Source organism: Orcinus orca, chromosome 11, assembly GCF_937001465.1.
Source record: "Orcinus orca chromosome 11, mOrcOrc1.1, whole genome shotgun sequence".
Lineage (NCBI taxonomy): Eukaryota > Metazoa > Chordata > Mammalia > Artiodactyla > Delphinidae > Orcinus > Orcinus orca.
In genome coordinates, this window is record NC_064569.1 from 22,170,823 (window position 1) to 22,189,044 (window position 18,222).

General features: G+C 42.2%; 1 protein-coding gene across 3 annotated transcripts in view; it reads right to left on the minus strand.

The window, feature by feature from the left end:
• Nucleotides 1-18,222, minus strand: part of TM7SF3 (transmembrane 7 superfamily member 3) — a 36,091-nt gene that overhangs the window by 4,521 nt on the left and 13,348 nt on the right. For 2 of the 3 annotated variants that reach the window (XM_004270900.3, XM_049694199.1), the window contains exons 3-9: nucleotides 17,790-17,940; nucleotides 14,404-14,524; nucleotides 13,495-13,666; nucleotides 8,533-8,710; nucleotides 3,566-3,652; nucleotides 1,947-2,027; nucleotides 1,180-1,332 (exon numbers count right to left, since the gene is read on the minus strand). In XM_004270900.3, the coding sequence (XP_004270948.1) occupies nucleotides 1,180-1,332; nucleotides 1,947-2,027; nucleotides 3,566-3,652; nucleotides 8,533-8,710; nucleotides 13,495-13,666; nucleotides 14,404-14,524; nucleotides 17,790-17,940 (943 nt within the window). The remainder of the gene's footprint in view (nucleotides 1-1,179; nucleotides 1,333-1,946; nucleotides 2,028-3,565; nucleotides 3,653-8,532; nucleotides 8,711-13,494; nucleotides 13,667-14,403; nucleotides 14,525-17,789; nucleotides 17,941-18,222) is intronic. The other variant, XM_033430208.2, reaches the window with a different exon arrangement.

Here is an 18,222-nt window from a genome sequence, read left to right on the forward strand (position 1 = left end):
TCTATTTTAAATATAGTAGTGTGTAGATACTCCTTTTTTTTGCATTTTTGACAACAAACAAGAAATGTTAAGTTATTGTACAACTGCAAAGTGAAGGGAAACAGAATGGGGCACCCCAAAATGTGCCCCTTTGGCATGAGCTGAAAGGCAATCAAGACCCAGCAGATTCAGAAAAACTTTTCTTTCCCTTAACTGCCTAAAAGAATTTAGATCAGGGGCCTGGCCCGGAACGAAAGCAATTACCAGAGATAACTTTTTATCTGAAAGACTTACCTGCATGGCAAACATCTGCTCTTCTTATAATGTTCCTGTAAACTGCCCTCCTCCCCTTTGAAGCCCCAGACTCCATTCCATTTCTTAGCTCGGGATGGCAGATAAGCCTCAACTGCTTGACTGCCTTTGAGGCTTATATTTTTATGGGACTCCAGTGGCATGAAATTAAATCTGTTCTTCTCCTATTGACCTGTCTTATGTCAATTTAATTATTAGAGCAGCCAAAGAACCTAGAAGGGTAGAAGGAAAATTTTTCCTCCCCTACAAAAGGAAGTTAACTTACAAGCTAACTAGATTTTAAAAATTGATAGAAATTGAATAACTTAAAAAAATCCCCAGAACCATCCCTTTGCTACTGTCCTAGGATGACTACAAGTAGGTACTTTGGGAATACTCGGGGTTTGGCAAAGGGTGGGAGCAGAGGTTAGGGGTAAAGAGAAGACGGGGGACGAAGCACCAGGTTCCTCAGCTCAGCTGCCATCAGAGCAGCACCAAGTTTATCTGTGGGGTGTATCAGGCTTCTGCTTAAAATTCACTTGAAGAAAGAGTTCCAGGGTTTAACAAATGAAAAACGAAAACCACTATTCTGCCATATATAAAGAATCCCCTTTACCTCCCTTAATTTTAACTAACAGAAACACACACCCACACTGCCCTTAACATGACAAATAGATACAAAGCTACCTCCAAAGACATTCTAGAATTATCTATACAGAGCGCCTTTGAGGAGAGAGGGATTCTTACTGGTACTGACCCTCCCCAAAGTGCCACATTATCCGTGCAAATTTCCAGAACTCTAAGGAGAGGCCCCGAATACCTGACGAGGGGATATGTGTACTAGAGAGCTGAAATGAACTCTTTAAACAGTGAACTGAACACACACAACGTGAGTTCCACATCTCCTACCCAGTGGAGTGAAGAAAGTCACTGATGAGACGAGGAACCCCAGCACTAGTCCAACACACAGCATGCAGAGCACGAGGATTCCAAATCGCCACCAAGCAGCGACCAAAAAAATCCCACCGACACTTCCGGCAACGGCCGTCAGAACCAGGCGGACTGCACGGGGAGAGAGGACGAACAGTTAGATCAGAGGCAGCTTTTCCAACCGCACCCTTAGACACACTATACCATTACCAGAGCCAGCCTAGCCCTTCTCTGGGTCAGGCACCGAAGGCGCATCAGTGGTGCAGTGAAACCGGCACGGGGAGGCCCTCTCTAGGGAGGGCCCGGTCTGAGGCTGGAAACCAGCCGGGGAGCTAAACCTCCAAGGACTAGTGACAGGCATGGCTTGGTACAACCTATAATTGGGGCAGAGGAAGAAGGGGTGACAAGCGTTCTGTTCAATGTGACACGGAAGGAGGAGCTGTGTTTGTTTTAAGGTAAAGAAAATCGTAACACTCTGATTGCTGTAAATGTCATATGGTCAATATACCACACAGCTGGAACACAGGTTTATAATCAATATGGTCCTTCACTTCCCTCAGTACCAAGGAATTCCTCCAAGGAACGAGGAGTAGTTTAGAAAAGATGTGTAGAGCACAGGTGGCCAGTTATTTTACACACATAAGAGGATATCACACACAATACTGGTCAAACTGTAGAAGGAAAGGTGGGTGTAAACGGTGCCTTCCTTTTTGAACACTCAATCAAACTATATTATTTTCACTTACCATCATACTTAATAGGTGTCAGTCTTGTAATCAGTATATAAAAGAAGAATCCCATGAAGATAAAGCCTATGAAGAATAGTTCTAGTAGCAAACGACCAAGGAAGGAAAAAAAACAAAAGCTACAGTTAGTAAATGCAATTTAAATGTCTAATCTACAAATACATGCTTCAGTTCCCAGAATGTACACATGAGGGCATTCAGAGAAGAGAGATAATTATCTAAAAGGCAGGAAAAATTCAGAAGTCATTGGGAGTAAATATTATCATTAAATGGGTACAAATTCAAGTATTAACTATTGGATACATTTTCTTGTATATAGGTCAATTTCAATTGGTCAGTTAATTGTTAATTTCATAGCTCATTTTAATACATTTATACTTCCTACTTAAAACAAAAATAGTACTTTTGTCATTGTGTCTGATCTGAAATTACAGATTAGATTTCAATTCATTACATGAGCAAGAATACAATTTGAAAGGTTAAAAAAAAAAATATTCCAAAGCAAAATGTGACTTTTATGTCTTCTTTTAAGTCATCCTTTCCTGTTTAGGATGAACATCAACCATTGTCTTTATCTATAAAAAACCTAGTAATATCTTTGGGACCTTGCATACAGCTTAACAATTAAATTCTGTATTATAGAATCATTCTACACTTTGAGAAATTAAATATTCTTCACAATATTCTCTTCTCAATCAAGAAAACAAGTATAGTAATGGAGGGAAAGGAGTTGCTGCTTCAAACAATTTATTAAAGCAAGTTCGAAGAGTTTTATAAGATCAAGATTATGTTTACTCTCCCCTTGATGCTCATTATACTGCCGGTTAATGAATTATATAAGGATTTTTTGTTTTTTTAGTAACTGCAAATATAAAATTCAGCCCAGGGCTTCCCTGGTGGCGCAGTGGTTGAGAGTCTGCCTGCCGATGCAGGGGACACGGGTTTGTGCCCCCGTCCGGGAAGATCCCACACGCCATGGAGCAGCTGGGCCCGTGAGCCATGGCCGCTGGGCCTGCGCGTCCGGAGCCTGTGCTCCACAGCGGGAGAGGCCACAGCAGTGAGAGGCCCGCGTACCACAAAAAAAAAAAAAAAAAAAAAGTCAGCTCAGAGAATTCAAATCAATTCAATGAGCATAATTCATATTCTACTTCCCCCATTGGGTTTCACTGAGCAGATCGTGGAGTTCCCATTTGCTGTCTGAACCTCCCAGGGTTGTGCAGACATTTCGACCTCCCTGTACTGTACACTGCAGCCTGATTTATACGGAACCATGTCAATCACCATCACCAGAATCCACATATATTTTTACACAGACGTCCTGATTTCTAATTAGTAATCTTTGGTCAACTAGTCAATCTAGCAATTGAAGTTCTGATGCACAAATCAAATTTTATTCCCCTCTTAATAAGAGAAGGTTGCATTCCATTGCTGAGAAAAGAGAAAAGATCAAAATGCACTGTAATTCAGTAGAACCTTTACTAAAAGACCCCAGCTACAAATCTGTGAAGATAGTGGAGGTAGCCAGTTGCTTACTCTCCTTACAGGTCATAAATTCCCCAGCAGCATTTCAGAAAAAAGACCACAAGGCATGTAAATAGCAACTATATTAGACAAAATACCTGTTTTCCAGAATCTGTGTCCAAAGAAACAGATGAAGAGACCAAGCAGGGCAAAAAGAGTGAAGAACACTTTGGTAGATACTCTTCCTAAAAATAATGAAAACTGAGTGCATAATACATCGAATTTGATACTTTGAATCAATATAGAACAAAGCTTCATGAAAAAAAGCAAAGTGAACTGACAATAATTTATTCCATACGTGTATAACTTATTTTAAAAACATCCTTGCCACCCCTAATGACTTACTCTATGTGGGCAGTGAATACCAATGGTTGCTGGTGTCACAAAGAGAAGTCAGACGACACTGCTTCCTGATGAAGGTCTGCAATGCTACCCACGACACATTTGGGGGAGGGGATGGGGGAGAAGTGGGAAAGGAGGAGGAGAGAGAGCGTGCCTGAAACAAATAACTGTTTCTTCACAAATAAACTACAAGAAGAAAAGGAGGGTCGGGGGAGGGAGAACGATGGCTTAAAGGGGATTTAAGACACACATCAACTAAAAACAATGTGCAGACCTCATCTGAAACCTGATTCAAACAAACAAAACTGTGAAAAACAATTAAGAAGCCTGGGAAAATGTAAACACTGGCTGTTAATCTGACGCTATTAAGGAATTATCTTCAATATTTTTCATTGAGACTTGTGCTAATGATACTGTGGCTATATATTTTTTTAAAAACAGCACTTATCTTTAAGATATACATACTGTACTAAAATTTCATAAGCAAAATGACCATTAGGGACCCACTCGAAAAGAATCCAGTGATAAGGGGGGTGGGGCACAGGGACACAGGTGGGTGTATAACTGCAACAAGATAACGGCCATGAATCAAAATTGCTAAGGCGGGATAATGATATATGGAGGCTCACTGAAGTTTTCCACCACAAAAGATTTTAACCAAAACTCACATTAAATTAAAGAAGACGTATTATTCTATAAGTAACACATGAACAAATTACTACCAATCTTCTCAATTATACACGTTGCTTGGGGAAAAAATGTAGTGTAATAACTAATGATGAAGCACAATATGCTCCCTGATGCCGAAGAATCCAAACCCTGTGATCCTCAATCGGCACAAACTTAAATAGAAGAAACAGGATTCGAAAGACAAGCCCTACTGAAGGGAAAAACAGATCCACTAAATTCACCACCATCGTGACACCTTTGAGATAAACACAAGAAAGTCATCCCCAAACTAAAAACAAAAACAAAGCACCTACGCAAACTCCTGTGAAGTGTTACAAACTGACCACAAGTCAAAACACATAAAAGGGGCTTCCCTGGTGGCGCAGTGGTTGAGAATCTGCCTGCCAGTGCAGGGGACACGGGTCCGAGCCCTGGTCTGGGAGGATCCCACATGCCATGGAGCAACTAGGCCCGTGAGCCACAACTACTGATCCTGCGCGTCTGGAGCCTGTGCTCCGCGACAAGAGAGGCCGTGATAGTGGGAGGCCCGCGCACCGCGATGAAGAGTGGCCCCCGCTTGCCACAACTAGAGAAAGCCCTCGCACAGAAACGAAGACCCAACACAGCAAAAATAAATTAATTAATTAAAAACAAAAGTACCAATGCCACTGTGGATGTGAGGATTAAATCAGTCAGTGCTTTAAAACACACACACACACACACACACACACACACACACACATAAAATACTTGAGTGTTCAGATGGATACCATGAAGACCTACATTTAGATAAGGAACACAAAACAGAAGACCACCATTTGCAGGGCATAAAATATACCTACATATCAGTTTCTCTGAGAATGAAGAGCTCAAAAGAAAGCTGAAATGAGAGTTACTGCAACATCCTGCTTATTTCAGACCTGAGGCTGACAGCAGTTCTACGATTCAATCCTTAGAGCAAAAACATGCAGTTCAGTGGGATAATTTTTTTCAAGTGAAAATCTAGCGGAAGTTTCCAGCAAGTGGTGTAGTCACCAAAGACAGCAACCCAAGAAAAACTGGCACACACAGTTAGATATGTTCCTCCAGGACATTAGACAGCAGAGAGGAACTAAGTAGAATCTCGGATCACAGTACCAGGAAGGAAGGAGAGAAAAAGTTAAACATACAAGTAAAGCCCGAGAGGAGAGATTTCATAAGTAGAATCTAGAGACAACACAAGGTACGAATTCTGGGGAAAATGAAGACAAAGGGGTGAGTGGGAGGGGAAGACACAGGGGAGCCAATGTTTAGTGTTTTTAATCATGACGGAATCACTAGAGCTATGACAGAGGCCAAGGTTTTAATTAAAAGGCAATGTGGGGCTTCCCTGGTGGCGCAGTGGTTGAGAGTCCGCCTGCTAATGCAGGGGACATGGGTTTGAGCCCTGGTCTGGGAAGATCCCACATGCCGCGGAGCAACTGGGCCCGTGAGCCATGGCCGCTGAGCCTGTGCATCTGGAGCCTGTGCTCCACGCAACAAGAGAGGCCGCGACAGTGAGAGGCCCGCGCACCGCGATGAAGAGCGGCCCCCGCTCGCCGCAACTAGAGAAAGCCCTCGCGCAGAAACGAAGACCCAACACAGCCAAAAATAAATAAATAAATTTTAAAAAATTAAAAAAAAAAAAAGCAACGTGGGTCCATCCGCCCTACTGTAAGCTCAGGAAAGGCATCCTAGTGTGCATCGAGCTTGAAGACAGAAGCCACAGAACCGAACTCTGAGCTGGAGGAACAGTAGGATGGGACCTTTCCCTCCCCTCCGCCTAATGTGAAAAGACAAGTCCCAGAGCTCACTCTCATTAGGAGGGGCCCTGGCGCAAAGAGTTTGAGGGAAAGGAAAGGGAGGAACCCAGACAAGATAAACCCATCAGTCAAAAACGCAGAACTTATATCTGCCTGGTCTCTTGCTCTGTATCTCTCAAGGACCTTGCGCGTGGCAGTGGAAGACTGGGCAGGATACAGAAGACAGCAAACATTAAACCCTGGCTTGAACCCAGCCGACAGACTTCATTCTTTAGAGCAAAACTCCTTGAAAGAGTTGTTTGAACTCTTTCCAATTTCTTTCCTCCTATTTGTTCTTGAACATATTCGAGTCAGGCTACCCTGAAATGCTCTGACTGGCACCTGTGGCCTCCATGTTGCTAAATCCAATGGTCATTTTCCAGTCTCTTTCTCAGCTGCCCCGTCAGCAGCATCTGACCCAGGTGATCACTCTGCCTTCCTCTAAACACTTTCTTCTCTTAGCTACAAAAAACTTTCCTTTTACCAATCTGGTTGCTCCTTCTCGGTCTCCTTGGTGGGATCTCCTTCAATTTCCTGACCTCAGTAATCACTGGAGCACCCGGGGCTCAGTCCTTAGACCCCCTCCCTCTCCTACAGCTATAAACATAAAAGGAATGATAAACATGGAAAAATGCCATTTGGCAACCGGCTGGTAATAAATGTTTCAGGCAAGGCTCACCAGATGCTAAAGCCAGCAAGTGAAGAGTTTGAGAAACGACTATTTACCTGTACTCAAAGTATCTCCCCAAAAGATACTTAAAGGGGAAAACAGTTACTACACAGTGGAGAAACCTGGCCGACACCCCTAACCAAGTAATCAGGGTTACTACCGCCAGTAACGGAAAACACAGATATCAGGTGCCTCTAGAGAAGGACACTTCATCACTTCTTTTGTATTCCTATAAAAATTCATAATCTGAACTTAGTCACAAGGAAACATCAGACAAACCCAAATTGAGGATGTTGTACAAAAATAAATAACCTGTACTCCTCAAAAAGGTAAAGGTTTTGAAAGACAAAAACAGACTAAGAAATTGTGCCAGACGCAGGAAGATAAAAGAGATAGTTTAATGCAACATGTGATCATGAAGTGGACCCTAGACCAGAAAAAAAATTTTTCTTCTGGTTATAAGGGACATTGGTGGAGTAACTAGTGAAATTTGATAACATCTGTAGGTTAAATAACAGTACTATATCCATGTTAATTTTGTGATTTGATAGTTTTACTAGTTACATAAGGAAATAAATAGAAACATTTAAGGGCCAAAGGGTCTCTATGTCTGCAACTTGCTCTCAAATGCTTCAGGAAAAAAATGTATATATACGTGTACATAGAGAGAAAGAATAAAAAGCAAACAGCCTAACGTGGTAACTAACATCTGAGGACCATTGGTGAAGACTATGCAGAATTCTCTGAACCATTTCTGCATCTTTTCTGTGAAACTGTTTCAAAATAAGATGCTAAATAGACATAAACAGAAAGATCTTACAGCAGCCCCACTGCCAGCGCCCTCTCTCTCCTGGACACTATGATGGTCAATCTCCCTATTTCTGCTCTTGCCTGATTTTTCTCAAACAAAACAAAACAAAGCAGCCAGAGTGATCCCACTGAAACACGAATCGGCACCATCTGCTCAAGCTCTCCAATGCCTCTTCATTGCTCTCAGAAGAAAAGCTATAGTCCAAACTGGGACCTGCGAGGCCGCCCGCTCCAGCAGCCACACGAGGCAGGCTCGCAGCTGAGGGCCTCTGCGCTGGCTGTCCCCTCGGCCTGGCACCCCCCGCCACTGCCCCCCCGGTGACACGTCCATGGCTCCCTGCCTCGCCCTGGGTCTTTATCCTAATGCTACCTGCTCGGCAAGGACTTCCTGAGCCATGCTTTCTCAAATTCTCTCGCCCTCGCTGGTTGTCTCCCTTTCCTACTTACTTCTCGCTTCTTTACCCTCGCCATGTATATCTCGCGTACGATATATTTCACAAATGTATCTTGTCTGTCTCGTCTCCCCCACTAAGACGCAGGCTGCAGGGGGGCTAGTATTTTGTCTGTTTTGTCCACTGCTCTATCCCAGTGCCTAGAACAGAGAGTGGAGTAACTGGACGGGCTCAGGAGGCATGCGCTGAATGCATGAATGCATGAGACAAAAGCACTTCTAAATATCCTTAAGTTCTGTACTAGGTGATAAAGATCCGCAAAGCCAAAGAAGAATTTTCACAGTTGAAATCCACATACTCACCAAGGGAAGAACAATTATCCTCCCCTGCCTCAAAGCTGCAAGCGTACGTGTGAGCAGGGACGTAAGCTGCAGACGTATTTAGAAATGGATCCCTAACGATGACGTTGTAAATGACACCTTGTCCACGGAGGGAGGAGAAAGAAACACTTGTCTTATCATCAGCTGTTAGGGTAACCACCTGAAGCCAAAAATAATGCACGATTAGTGCTTAGATTAAAAAAAGCAAACCCCTTTTCTCCACACCCTCTCCAGCATTTATTGTTTGTAGATTTTTTGATGGTGGCCATTCTGACCAGTGTGAGGTGGTATCTCACTGCAGCTCTGATCTGCATTTCTCTAATAATTAGTGATGTTGAGCATCTTTTCATGTGCCTCTTGGCCATAGGCATGTCTTCTTGCACTGTTGGTGGGAAAGTAAATCGATACAGCTACTGTGGAGAACAGTATGGAGGTTCCTTAAAAAACTAAAAACAGAACTACCATATGACCCAGCAATCCTACTACTGGACATATACACTGAGAAAACCATAATTCAAAAGACTCATGCACCCCAATGTTCATTGCAGCATTATTTACAATAGCCAGGACGTGGAGGCAACCTAAATGTCCATCAACAGATGTATGGATAAAGAAGACGTGGTACATATATACAATGGAATATTACTCAGCCATAAAAAGGAACGAAATTGGGTCATTTGTAGAGACGTGGATGGACCTAGAGTCTGTCATACAGAGTGAAGTAAGTCAGAAAGAGAAAAACAAATATGTCATATTAATGCATATATGTGGAATCTAGAAAAATGGTATAGATTACCTTATTTGTAAAGCAGAAATAGAGACACAGATGTAGAAAACAAACGTATGTATACCAAGGGGGAAGGAGGGGCATGAATTGGGAGATTGGGATTGACATATATACACTACTGATACTGTGTATAAAATAGATAACTAATGAGAACCTACTGTATAGCACAGGGAACTCTACTCTATGCTCTGTGGTGACCTAAATGAGAAGGAAATCCAAAAAAGAGGGGATATATGTATACGTATAGCTGATTCACTTTGCTGTAAAGTAGAAACCAACACAACATTGTAAAGCAACTATTCTCCAATAAAAATTAATTTTAAAAAAACCCCACAAGCTTTTCTATTATAACCCCACCTACATGTGCTATTAAATTCTAACATGAAAGTACAATTCTTGTTTAAAATATACACTAGCCCATTTGGCTTTTTTAAAACAATTTATTAAAGTATAGTTGATTTACAAAGTTGTGTTAATTCCTGCTGTACAGCAAAGTGATTCAGTTAAACATATATATATATATTCTTTTTCATATTCTTTTCCACTATGGTTTATCACAGGATACTGAATATAGTTCCCTGTGCTATCCATCCTACATATAAATAGTTTGCCAAGCCATTAGACTTTGTCAAGAGATTGTCCTGCACAGTCTGCATGTGTTGATATGAACAAGCTCTTACACAAAATGCATCTAAAGATTTTGTATCTGTTAATAATTTAAGTAAAATGTGATATAAATAAATGATTTAAGTAAAATGCGCTAGTTAGGACAAAGAAAAGAATTTTTGTCTCGTCTGCTAGACTGTAAATGACATAAGGGCGGGAACCTTATTGATCCTGCTCACTAGTGTCCCCTCAGTAATTAGCACAGACGTTTGTAAGCGTCCAACAAACGTGAGCGGTCACTGCGAGCTACAGAGCTGACGTAGGCCGTGTGGGTTAACGTCTCACGAGAGCACCCACTCACCTTTGTCTAGCAGGCTCTGAAATAAGAAAAATCACATACAGCTGTGCTGCCCTGTAGCCCTTCACTTCAAAAATTCCCTTTTAAAGGTTGTTTGTTAAATAGGGGATAAATATAATAGGAGAAACAAAGGCCCCACGTAGCCCTAATACACAGATATGTTCCTACTAACAGAAGGGAGAAAACGAAATGTTAGGGTTTCAGGAGTAAATTATTAGGAGGCTCTTAGAAAACTCCTACTGTTTAAATATAGTGCTTAGCCTTCAGAACTATGTTTTCTGGGGCTTCCCTGGTGGCGCAGTGGTTGAGAGTCCGCCTGCTGATGCAGGGGACACGGGTTCGTGCCCCGGTCCGGGAGGATCCCACATGCCGCGGGGCGGCTGGGCCCGTGAGCCATGGCCGCTGAGCCTGTGCGTCCGGAGCCTGTGCTCCGCAACGGGAGAGGCCACAACAGTGAGAGGCCCACATACCGCAAAAAAATATATATATATATGTGTGTTCTGGGCAAAGGATTGGTCAAGTCCAACACAATGTTAAGAATAATACAATGAAAACGTTATACACCACACTTGGATTCAACAGCCGTTCTTGCTTTAGCGGATTTGCTTCTCTGTCCCTCCCTCCTGATCCTCCCCACCCCACATATATAGTTTTTGGCTGAACCATTTTAAAGTAAGTTACAGGAATCATGACATTTCACTTCTAAATACTTCAGCATGCATGTCCTAACACAGTGTTTCTCAGACGTAATAGCCTATGAATCACTGGGGAGCTTGTTAAAATTCAGATTCTGATTCTGCTGGTCAGAGGAGGTACCTGAGATTCTGCTTTTCTAAGAATCTCTCAGGTGATGCAGCGCTATGCATTCATCCACCACACTTTGAATAGCAAGGTACTAAGTACAAGGATATTCTCCTATGTGCTCACAATACCTCAGCTCACCTAAGAAAATTAATAATTTCTTATTATCTAATACACGGTCCACATTCAAATTTTCCCAAATGTCTTTTATAGCTTTTCTCCCCCTTAACCAAGATCCAACCAAGTTTCATGTATGATGTTTATCTCCAATTTCTGCAATCCAGAATCACCCTTGAAAGATTAAGGAAGTTATTTTACAGATCACTCCACAATCTGAATTTATCAGATTGTGCTCAAGATGTCTAACTTGTACTTTGATCCTATGCATTTCTTGTAAACAGGGACTCCTATAAACAGGAACTCAAGTTAAACCTGTTTTGCTAGAATATTCCATAGGTTATGGCGATAAAGTCAGCCTACATTCACATGAGCACATAATGCAGGTTCACCTACTATCAGCAAAGCTAACTCTGACCACATGGGTAAGGTAGAGACCATCGGATCACTCCACTCTGAGAGTAGTTTTCCCTTTGCAATAAGAATTAATCTGAGGGTGCTATTTAGGTATCCTGGGAATATCCTTCCCCCCAACACTCTTTCCACCTGGTGATCCTTGCCTGAATTATTTCACTGAGGGTCAGAAAATGGAGATTTTCTAATTCTATTATTCCTTCTACATTTACTAGCTGGCATTCTTCTGTAAAGCAGAACTTTCTCTTATCAACTGGGAGTGAATTACAGATCCTCCTTTTAAAAAGGCAGGGTAAATTCCTTCCCTTTATTAATTTTCAGAGTGTAATTTTGTGTACGTTGCTCCAACGGTAGCAACTGAGCATTTTTCCTTTTTCTTTTTTTAGTATCAGTATGGACGTGTTTTTGTTTATTCAAGGCATAATCAATCACGTTCTCTTTGATGACTGAATTGTCCCAGAGATGGCCAGTGTGAGCCTCCTCAAACAGGCTCCAGGGACTTCTGTGGTGGTCCAGTGGCTAAGACTTCGCCTTCCAATGCGGGGGATGCGGGTTCAATCCCTGGTCAGGGAGCTAAGATCCCACATGCCTCGCGGCCATAAAACCAAAACATAAAACAGAAGCAATATTGTAGCAAATTCAATAAAGACTTTAAAAATGGGCCACATCAAAAAAAATCCAAAGAAAACAAAGAACAACCAGAAAAAGCAGGCTCCAGAGTCTTCTCGACATGCCCTCATTAGTCGTTGAGGGTTTCCTTGAATTCTGGCATGCGATATTCTAGCTCTTAACCAAAAGTTAAGAAGTAAACTAAAAAGACTCTAAGAATTCTTACATTCTTCATAAGAATAAAAATGGTCTTCAAAATTTCCTATGTACAAAGGCAACGTTTGCCAATAGAGCTTCCTAATTGGTGAATAAGCACAATGAGTTTTCTTGTACAAGGCTCCCTCTTAGCATGGGGAAATGACATGCTAGGTGACACAACAACAAAATCAGATCTTACTCTGCAACAGGCTCAGTGCCTAGGTTAATCACAGACACCCAGTTTCAATCGCTTCTTTCTATGTAATCTGATAATCTACAACCTTCTAGGAAGATCTTAGCAGTCTAGAAAAACTTTACCCACCAACCACTAGACTGACAGATGACCTTGTTTATTAGACCGATATCAGGCACCCTTTCAGACATAAAGATAAAATCCTGCCCTCCACAAAAATGATCTAGAGCATGAGTCTCAAATTTTAATTTGCATAGGCATCACCTGGGGATCATAAAGACAGATGCTGATTCCATAGCTCTGGGGTGGAGCCTAAGAGTCTGCAACTCTAACAAACTCCCAGATGATGCCAAGGCTGCTGGCCTGTCCCCACCCTTGGAGTCACAAGAGTTTTCAGGGGTTTCAAAAGCTCGAAGAAAACTTTTGCTGCAAGTTAGAAACTTTGCATTTGGGTTTAAATATTAAAGGTAACGTATATCTCCTTAAACAGTTTCACGTTATTTTTTCTCAAAGTACTATAACCTTTAGACTTGCCAAATTTTTTTAATCTAATAGTTACGGGAGTACATAGAAAATTACCACCCACTTCCCCATAGCTCAAGATTACCAGTCATAGATGTGGCTGCAACTAAAATATAACAAAATTTACATGCATCTCCTCAAAAGCCAACGTTACTTAGGGATATCACTAGCAATGACTCCCAAGGTGATAATGAAATAAAAGAGAAAAAGTGAGAATCCCAGAAAAACCAAGAAAACAGTTTAAAAGAAAAAAAAAAAAGCTCCTGGTAGCTTCTCCCCTTCTCAACTCTTACAAAGGCATCACAGTCTGGCCACACAAATTATGAGAGTCAGATATACCTTGAGAGCATTGGCCTGCACCTGAGGCACCTCGGCCATCCTCTGCAGGTGCCTTAGCAATGCCTCTTCAGTGAGATCGTTCTCCGGCAAAAAATACTGATAGACGTCATACTGTAACCTCCACCTGGAGTCCTGGCCCGTCTTGACGTCACACGGCGGAGCATCTGCGCCTCTAAAGTCAACCAACAAAACTGAACATCAGTCTCTTGTGCTGCAAGTCTCATCTATAAAAAAGAACCGAAAGCTGGAACTTCAAACTTCTGCAATGATTCCAAGTTTGGCACCACCACGAAAGGAGAGGCAGTATGTATGGTTACCTAACCAGATGTATCAGTCAGGTTGAGTCAACTGCCCGCTTTGCTGCTTGTTGGCTGTGTGTATGTGGGCAAGTCACTTAATCTCAACAACCCTTAGGGAGCCTTTCTGTAAAATAAGAACAGCAGCCCCTTCTTCATAAAATTAGGATTAAATGACAACACACAGCACTTAGCAGCACCATGGATGATACATAGGGAGCATTTCAAACGTTAGCTATCATTACTATTAAAGTAGAAACTAGGGCAGAATGTTAATTAAAATAATAAAATGCTTACAAAAAATATGAGTGTTTCATGCCTCCAGAATGTTTTCTATATTTAAAACTCTTTACAAAAACTAAGATGTACTTCTAAGCTCATAATAAAGGCTCAACATCTGGCTCTTCCTAAGAATGAAGGGAAACAACATTAACTGTAAATGACAGCTTGAGTATTAGTAACAAAGCTTAAATTACTTCCATTCCAAAAAAAAAATTAGCAATTCAATTTTGCTAAAGAGAAACTATGGATTTTGAGAGAATTTACTCAATCCACGCAACAGCGAGCAATGCACGTCCTAAAAGGAGTTTTAGGAGTCGGGAGACAGACATACCTCGCATGACCTAGGTTTGCTGGAGCAAATTTGATAGTTGTTTCAAAGAAATTATACTCCAGGTAAATGTTGGAATCGATATCTAAATCAAACTCCAAATTACAACCACCAGGGATAGGATCTGGATGGAAAACAAGGAAGTTACTTAACATAGAATTCTTATATATTCAAACCACACTCGGAAAAACAGAACCCCACCCCTTATAAGAACTCCCAATATAGAAGTTAAATAGACAGCTTCTGGTTTTGTACTACCTCATGGACTAAGGGTAAAGTTAACTGAGGTTATGGGCTGTGGAACAGGGATTAGAAGACCTTTTCTGTAAAGGGCCAGATGGTAAATATTTTAGAGGCTTTTCAGACTCGATGGTCTCTGTGGCAACTACTCAACCCTGCTCTTGTGGCAGGAAAGCAGCCATAGATGATACGGAAGCGAATGGGCTGTGTTCTTTTGTTTTTTTTTTTAAGTATAGGATTTTTAGTTGCTTTTCTTTCTTTTTTTAAATATTTATTTATTTATTTGGCTGTGCCAGGTCTTAGTTGCAGCACACGGTATATTAGTTGCAGCGTGCAGGATCTAGTTCCCTGACCAGGGATAGAACCTGGGCCCCCTGCATTGGGAACACAGAGTCTTAACCACTGGACCACCAGGGAAGTCCCTGGGCTATGTTCTAATAAGACTTTATGTACAAAACAGGCAACAAGCTGGATTTGTCTTGCGCTCTAGAGTTTGCCAACCTCTGCACTAGAGTTAAAAAGGTCAGAAGTGGCAAAGATTCTTAAGCTGGCGTCCAAGAGTGGGTTTCAGGGGCTCCATGAACACCTTGAAATTGTATGCCAAAGGTTGAATGTGTGCCTTTCCTACATAGAGAAGTTTTTATTAGATTTTAGTATATACAGAAGAAGGGTGTCCACTTTTCACATGACTCTTTCAACAGGGAGGAAGATGGTGTCATCCTCATTGCTGAAGTCTTTGTGTATATATAAAAGAGTAAAAATTTAAAAATCTCAAGAACCCCAAGACCACGTATTAGAATAGCATATGTATAATTAAACAGAAAATAAATTTGGGGTATTTAAGTTACATTAATAATGTGGTTAAGGGCTTCCCTGGTGGCACAGTGGTTGAGAGTCTGCCTGCCGATGCAGGGGACGCAGGTTCGTGCCCCGGTCCGGGAGGATCCCACATGCCGTGGAGCGGCTGGGCCCGTGAGCCATGGCCACTGAGCCTGTGCGTCCGGAGCCTGTGCTCCGCAACAGGAGAGGCCACAACAGTGAGAGGCCCACGTACCGCAAAAAAAAAAAAATAATAATAATGTGGTTAAAACAGCTCTTCTTTTCTTATTAGAAATCCTATTCATAACCTTTAAGCAAGACAACACTTAAAGAAGTCACTTGACATTAGTTCAATTCCATGTAAAGAACTGTATACAGCAGACTCAAGTGGAGAAGCTAAGAACAAGGTAAACCAATTTAAAGGTTTTTAAGATCTCAACTTCATACACTCATCCAATCATTCCCAGAGCTGGTTCTTAGTTTCCATAAACTGCTGGAACTCTGCAGATTTGGAATGGAGATACCCAGTGTGCACTGTTTCAATTTCTGTGGAATCTTTCTCAGAATTCTATGCCCTTCTTTCACACTCTCCTTTCCCTGCATTTACAAATATTTACCACACCTGAGAAAAGCATGTGCATTGTAACTGACACTCCACTGTTCATACATTTTCTTGTGCACTGACCCTGAGGGAAGCTTGAAATCTATCATTTTTCAATCAGGTAATTACCCTTTTGCTACATAACACTGTCTTTCTTCAACTCCAATCACTTTTTGGCTTCTACCTCCTTTACTAGTTATTGCAACCTCTCCTTCCCTTTACTACCAAACTTTAAAAGAACGTAAATTTCCTCACCTCACCTTCACTCCTCAATCACTATAATCTAGTTTTCACCCTCATTGTGCCACTAAAATGACTCTCATTAAAGGCCACCACTGACTCTGGGTTGTGCTATCATATGGACACTTTCAGTCACTCTCTTGATCTCTCTGCAAAGTACTATTTACCACTCCTTACTTAACGCAGGATGTCCAGGCTCTCCTCTTACCTTCCTGTCTACTCCTTAGTCTTACAATTATTCCTCAGCAGTTAGCATCCCCCAGAAACAGTCTGGCACGTGGTAGGCACTAGGAAGTTATCTGCTATTATTTTTCCCCCCTAAATCTCTAAGTTCATGCTTGGACAATCTCACTCACTTCCATGGCTTTTATTAACAACTATTCAGTTGGATATCTAACCTCACACCTCCACTCCAGGCCCTTATTTTAAACTGCCTACTATACATTTCCATCCAGATGTCCTATAAGGGTCTCAGATTCAATGTGTCCCAAACTGAAGTCACCATCTACCTCATCCCAACCCCCTGAAACATCCAGCACCACAAAAATCCTATCTCCATGCCTATTTTGCATCACCACCTCCCAGCTGCCCAAATGGGAAGCCCATGCTCCCCACTTTTACAATCCATAACCACTGGTCGTTGTGTCTTGTCAATTCTACCTTCTGAATATCTCAACCCAGCTCCTCCTCTCCAGCCCCCTCTAGGGGCCTTTGTTCGCATCTTCGTTTCTCACTATGAGTCCTGAAAGCTGTGCTGTCTTGACTCTGCTATGCCCTCTCCAACCCACTCCTCACACTGCTTCTAGAGTTAACTTTCTAAGAGATGAAATGCATCAGATCATTCCTCTGCTTAAAAACTCGCTATGGGGCTTCCCTGGTGGCACACTGGTTGAGAGTCTGCCTGCCGATGCAGGGGAAACGGGTTCGTGCCCCGGTCCGGGAAGATTCCACATGCCGCGGAGCGGCTGGGCCCGTGAGCCATGGCCTGCGCGTCCGGAGCCTGCGCTCCGCGACAGGAGAGGCCACAACAACAGTGAGAGGCCCGCGTACCGCAAAAAAAAAAACCAAAAAAAACTCACTATGTTCCTCAGCATAGAGGGCAAACCTCACATTGTACACCAGGCCCTTCACACCCTGGCTCCAGCCACACCCACTGTTCACCATCCTCCAAACACCCCATTCTTCTTCCACGTCTTCCTCGGCCTCCGATAACCAACTAATGTGTGAAGGACCATGCCTTGTCTTTCTGTTACAGCTTCTCCAAGGGCTCCTTAAATGTTTTCCAAATGAATAAATGTGTTCTCCTATTCCCCACCTGGGCTTTCAGTCATCATGCTAATTCTCTGACTCCCCTGCTGTTAATACCTTTCTGACTCAAGGTATTGTACTTATAATAAACACTTTTAATAGGATTATAGTTTTCCCTAAATTTTCACACACAAGTCCCGCATTCTGGAGAGTAACGGGGAGTCGACAATAGAAAGGTTACCGCTTTCCGAGTAGGAGAGTGGAATGGCCACATTTTGGACAGGCTCAGGGTCTGAAGTCTCCAAGTGCCAAGTGCATATACTCTGCTCTGGTCTAAGAATGAAAACCAGTCCTTTGTCAGTGCCTGTTCCCGAGGCATTGGGAAGGAGAGTCTGCAATAAGGAAAGAAGAGTCATCGTGAATCGGGAGTCGAGCAGAGTGCTTACATTTTGGAGTGGATCTAGTGTGCATGCCCTACCCCAAAGCTTATCAAATCAAAAAGGAATAAACACAGATCTTCCTTAGATGATTAAAGAATTCTTTTCACCTCTATGTGCACGTGACCACACACACATGTGAAGGAACTCTTTAAAATATACGTCTTTGATCAGGAATAGCAGATACACAGAAAAATCCCCAAGCTTTTCAATCCTCTCAGTTAGGATCTACTATGT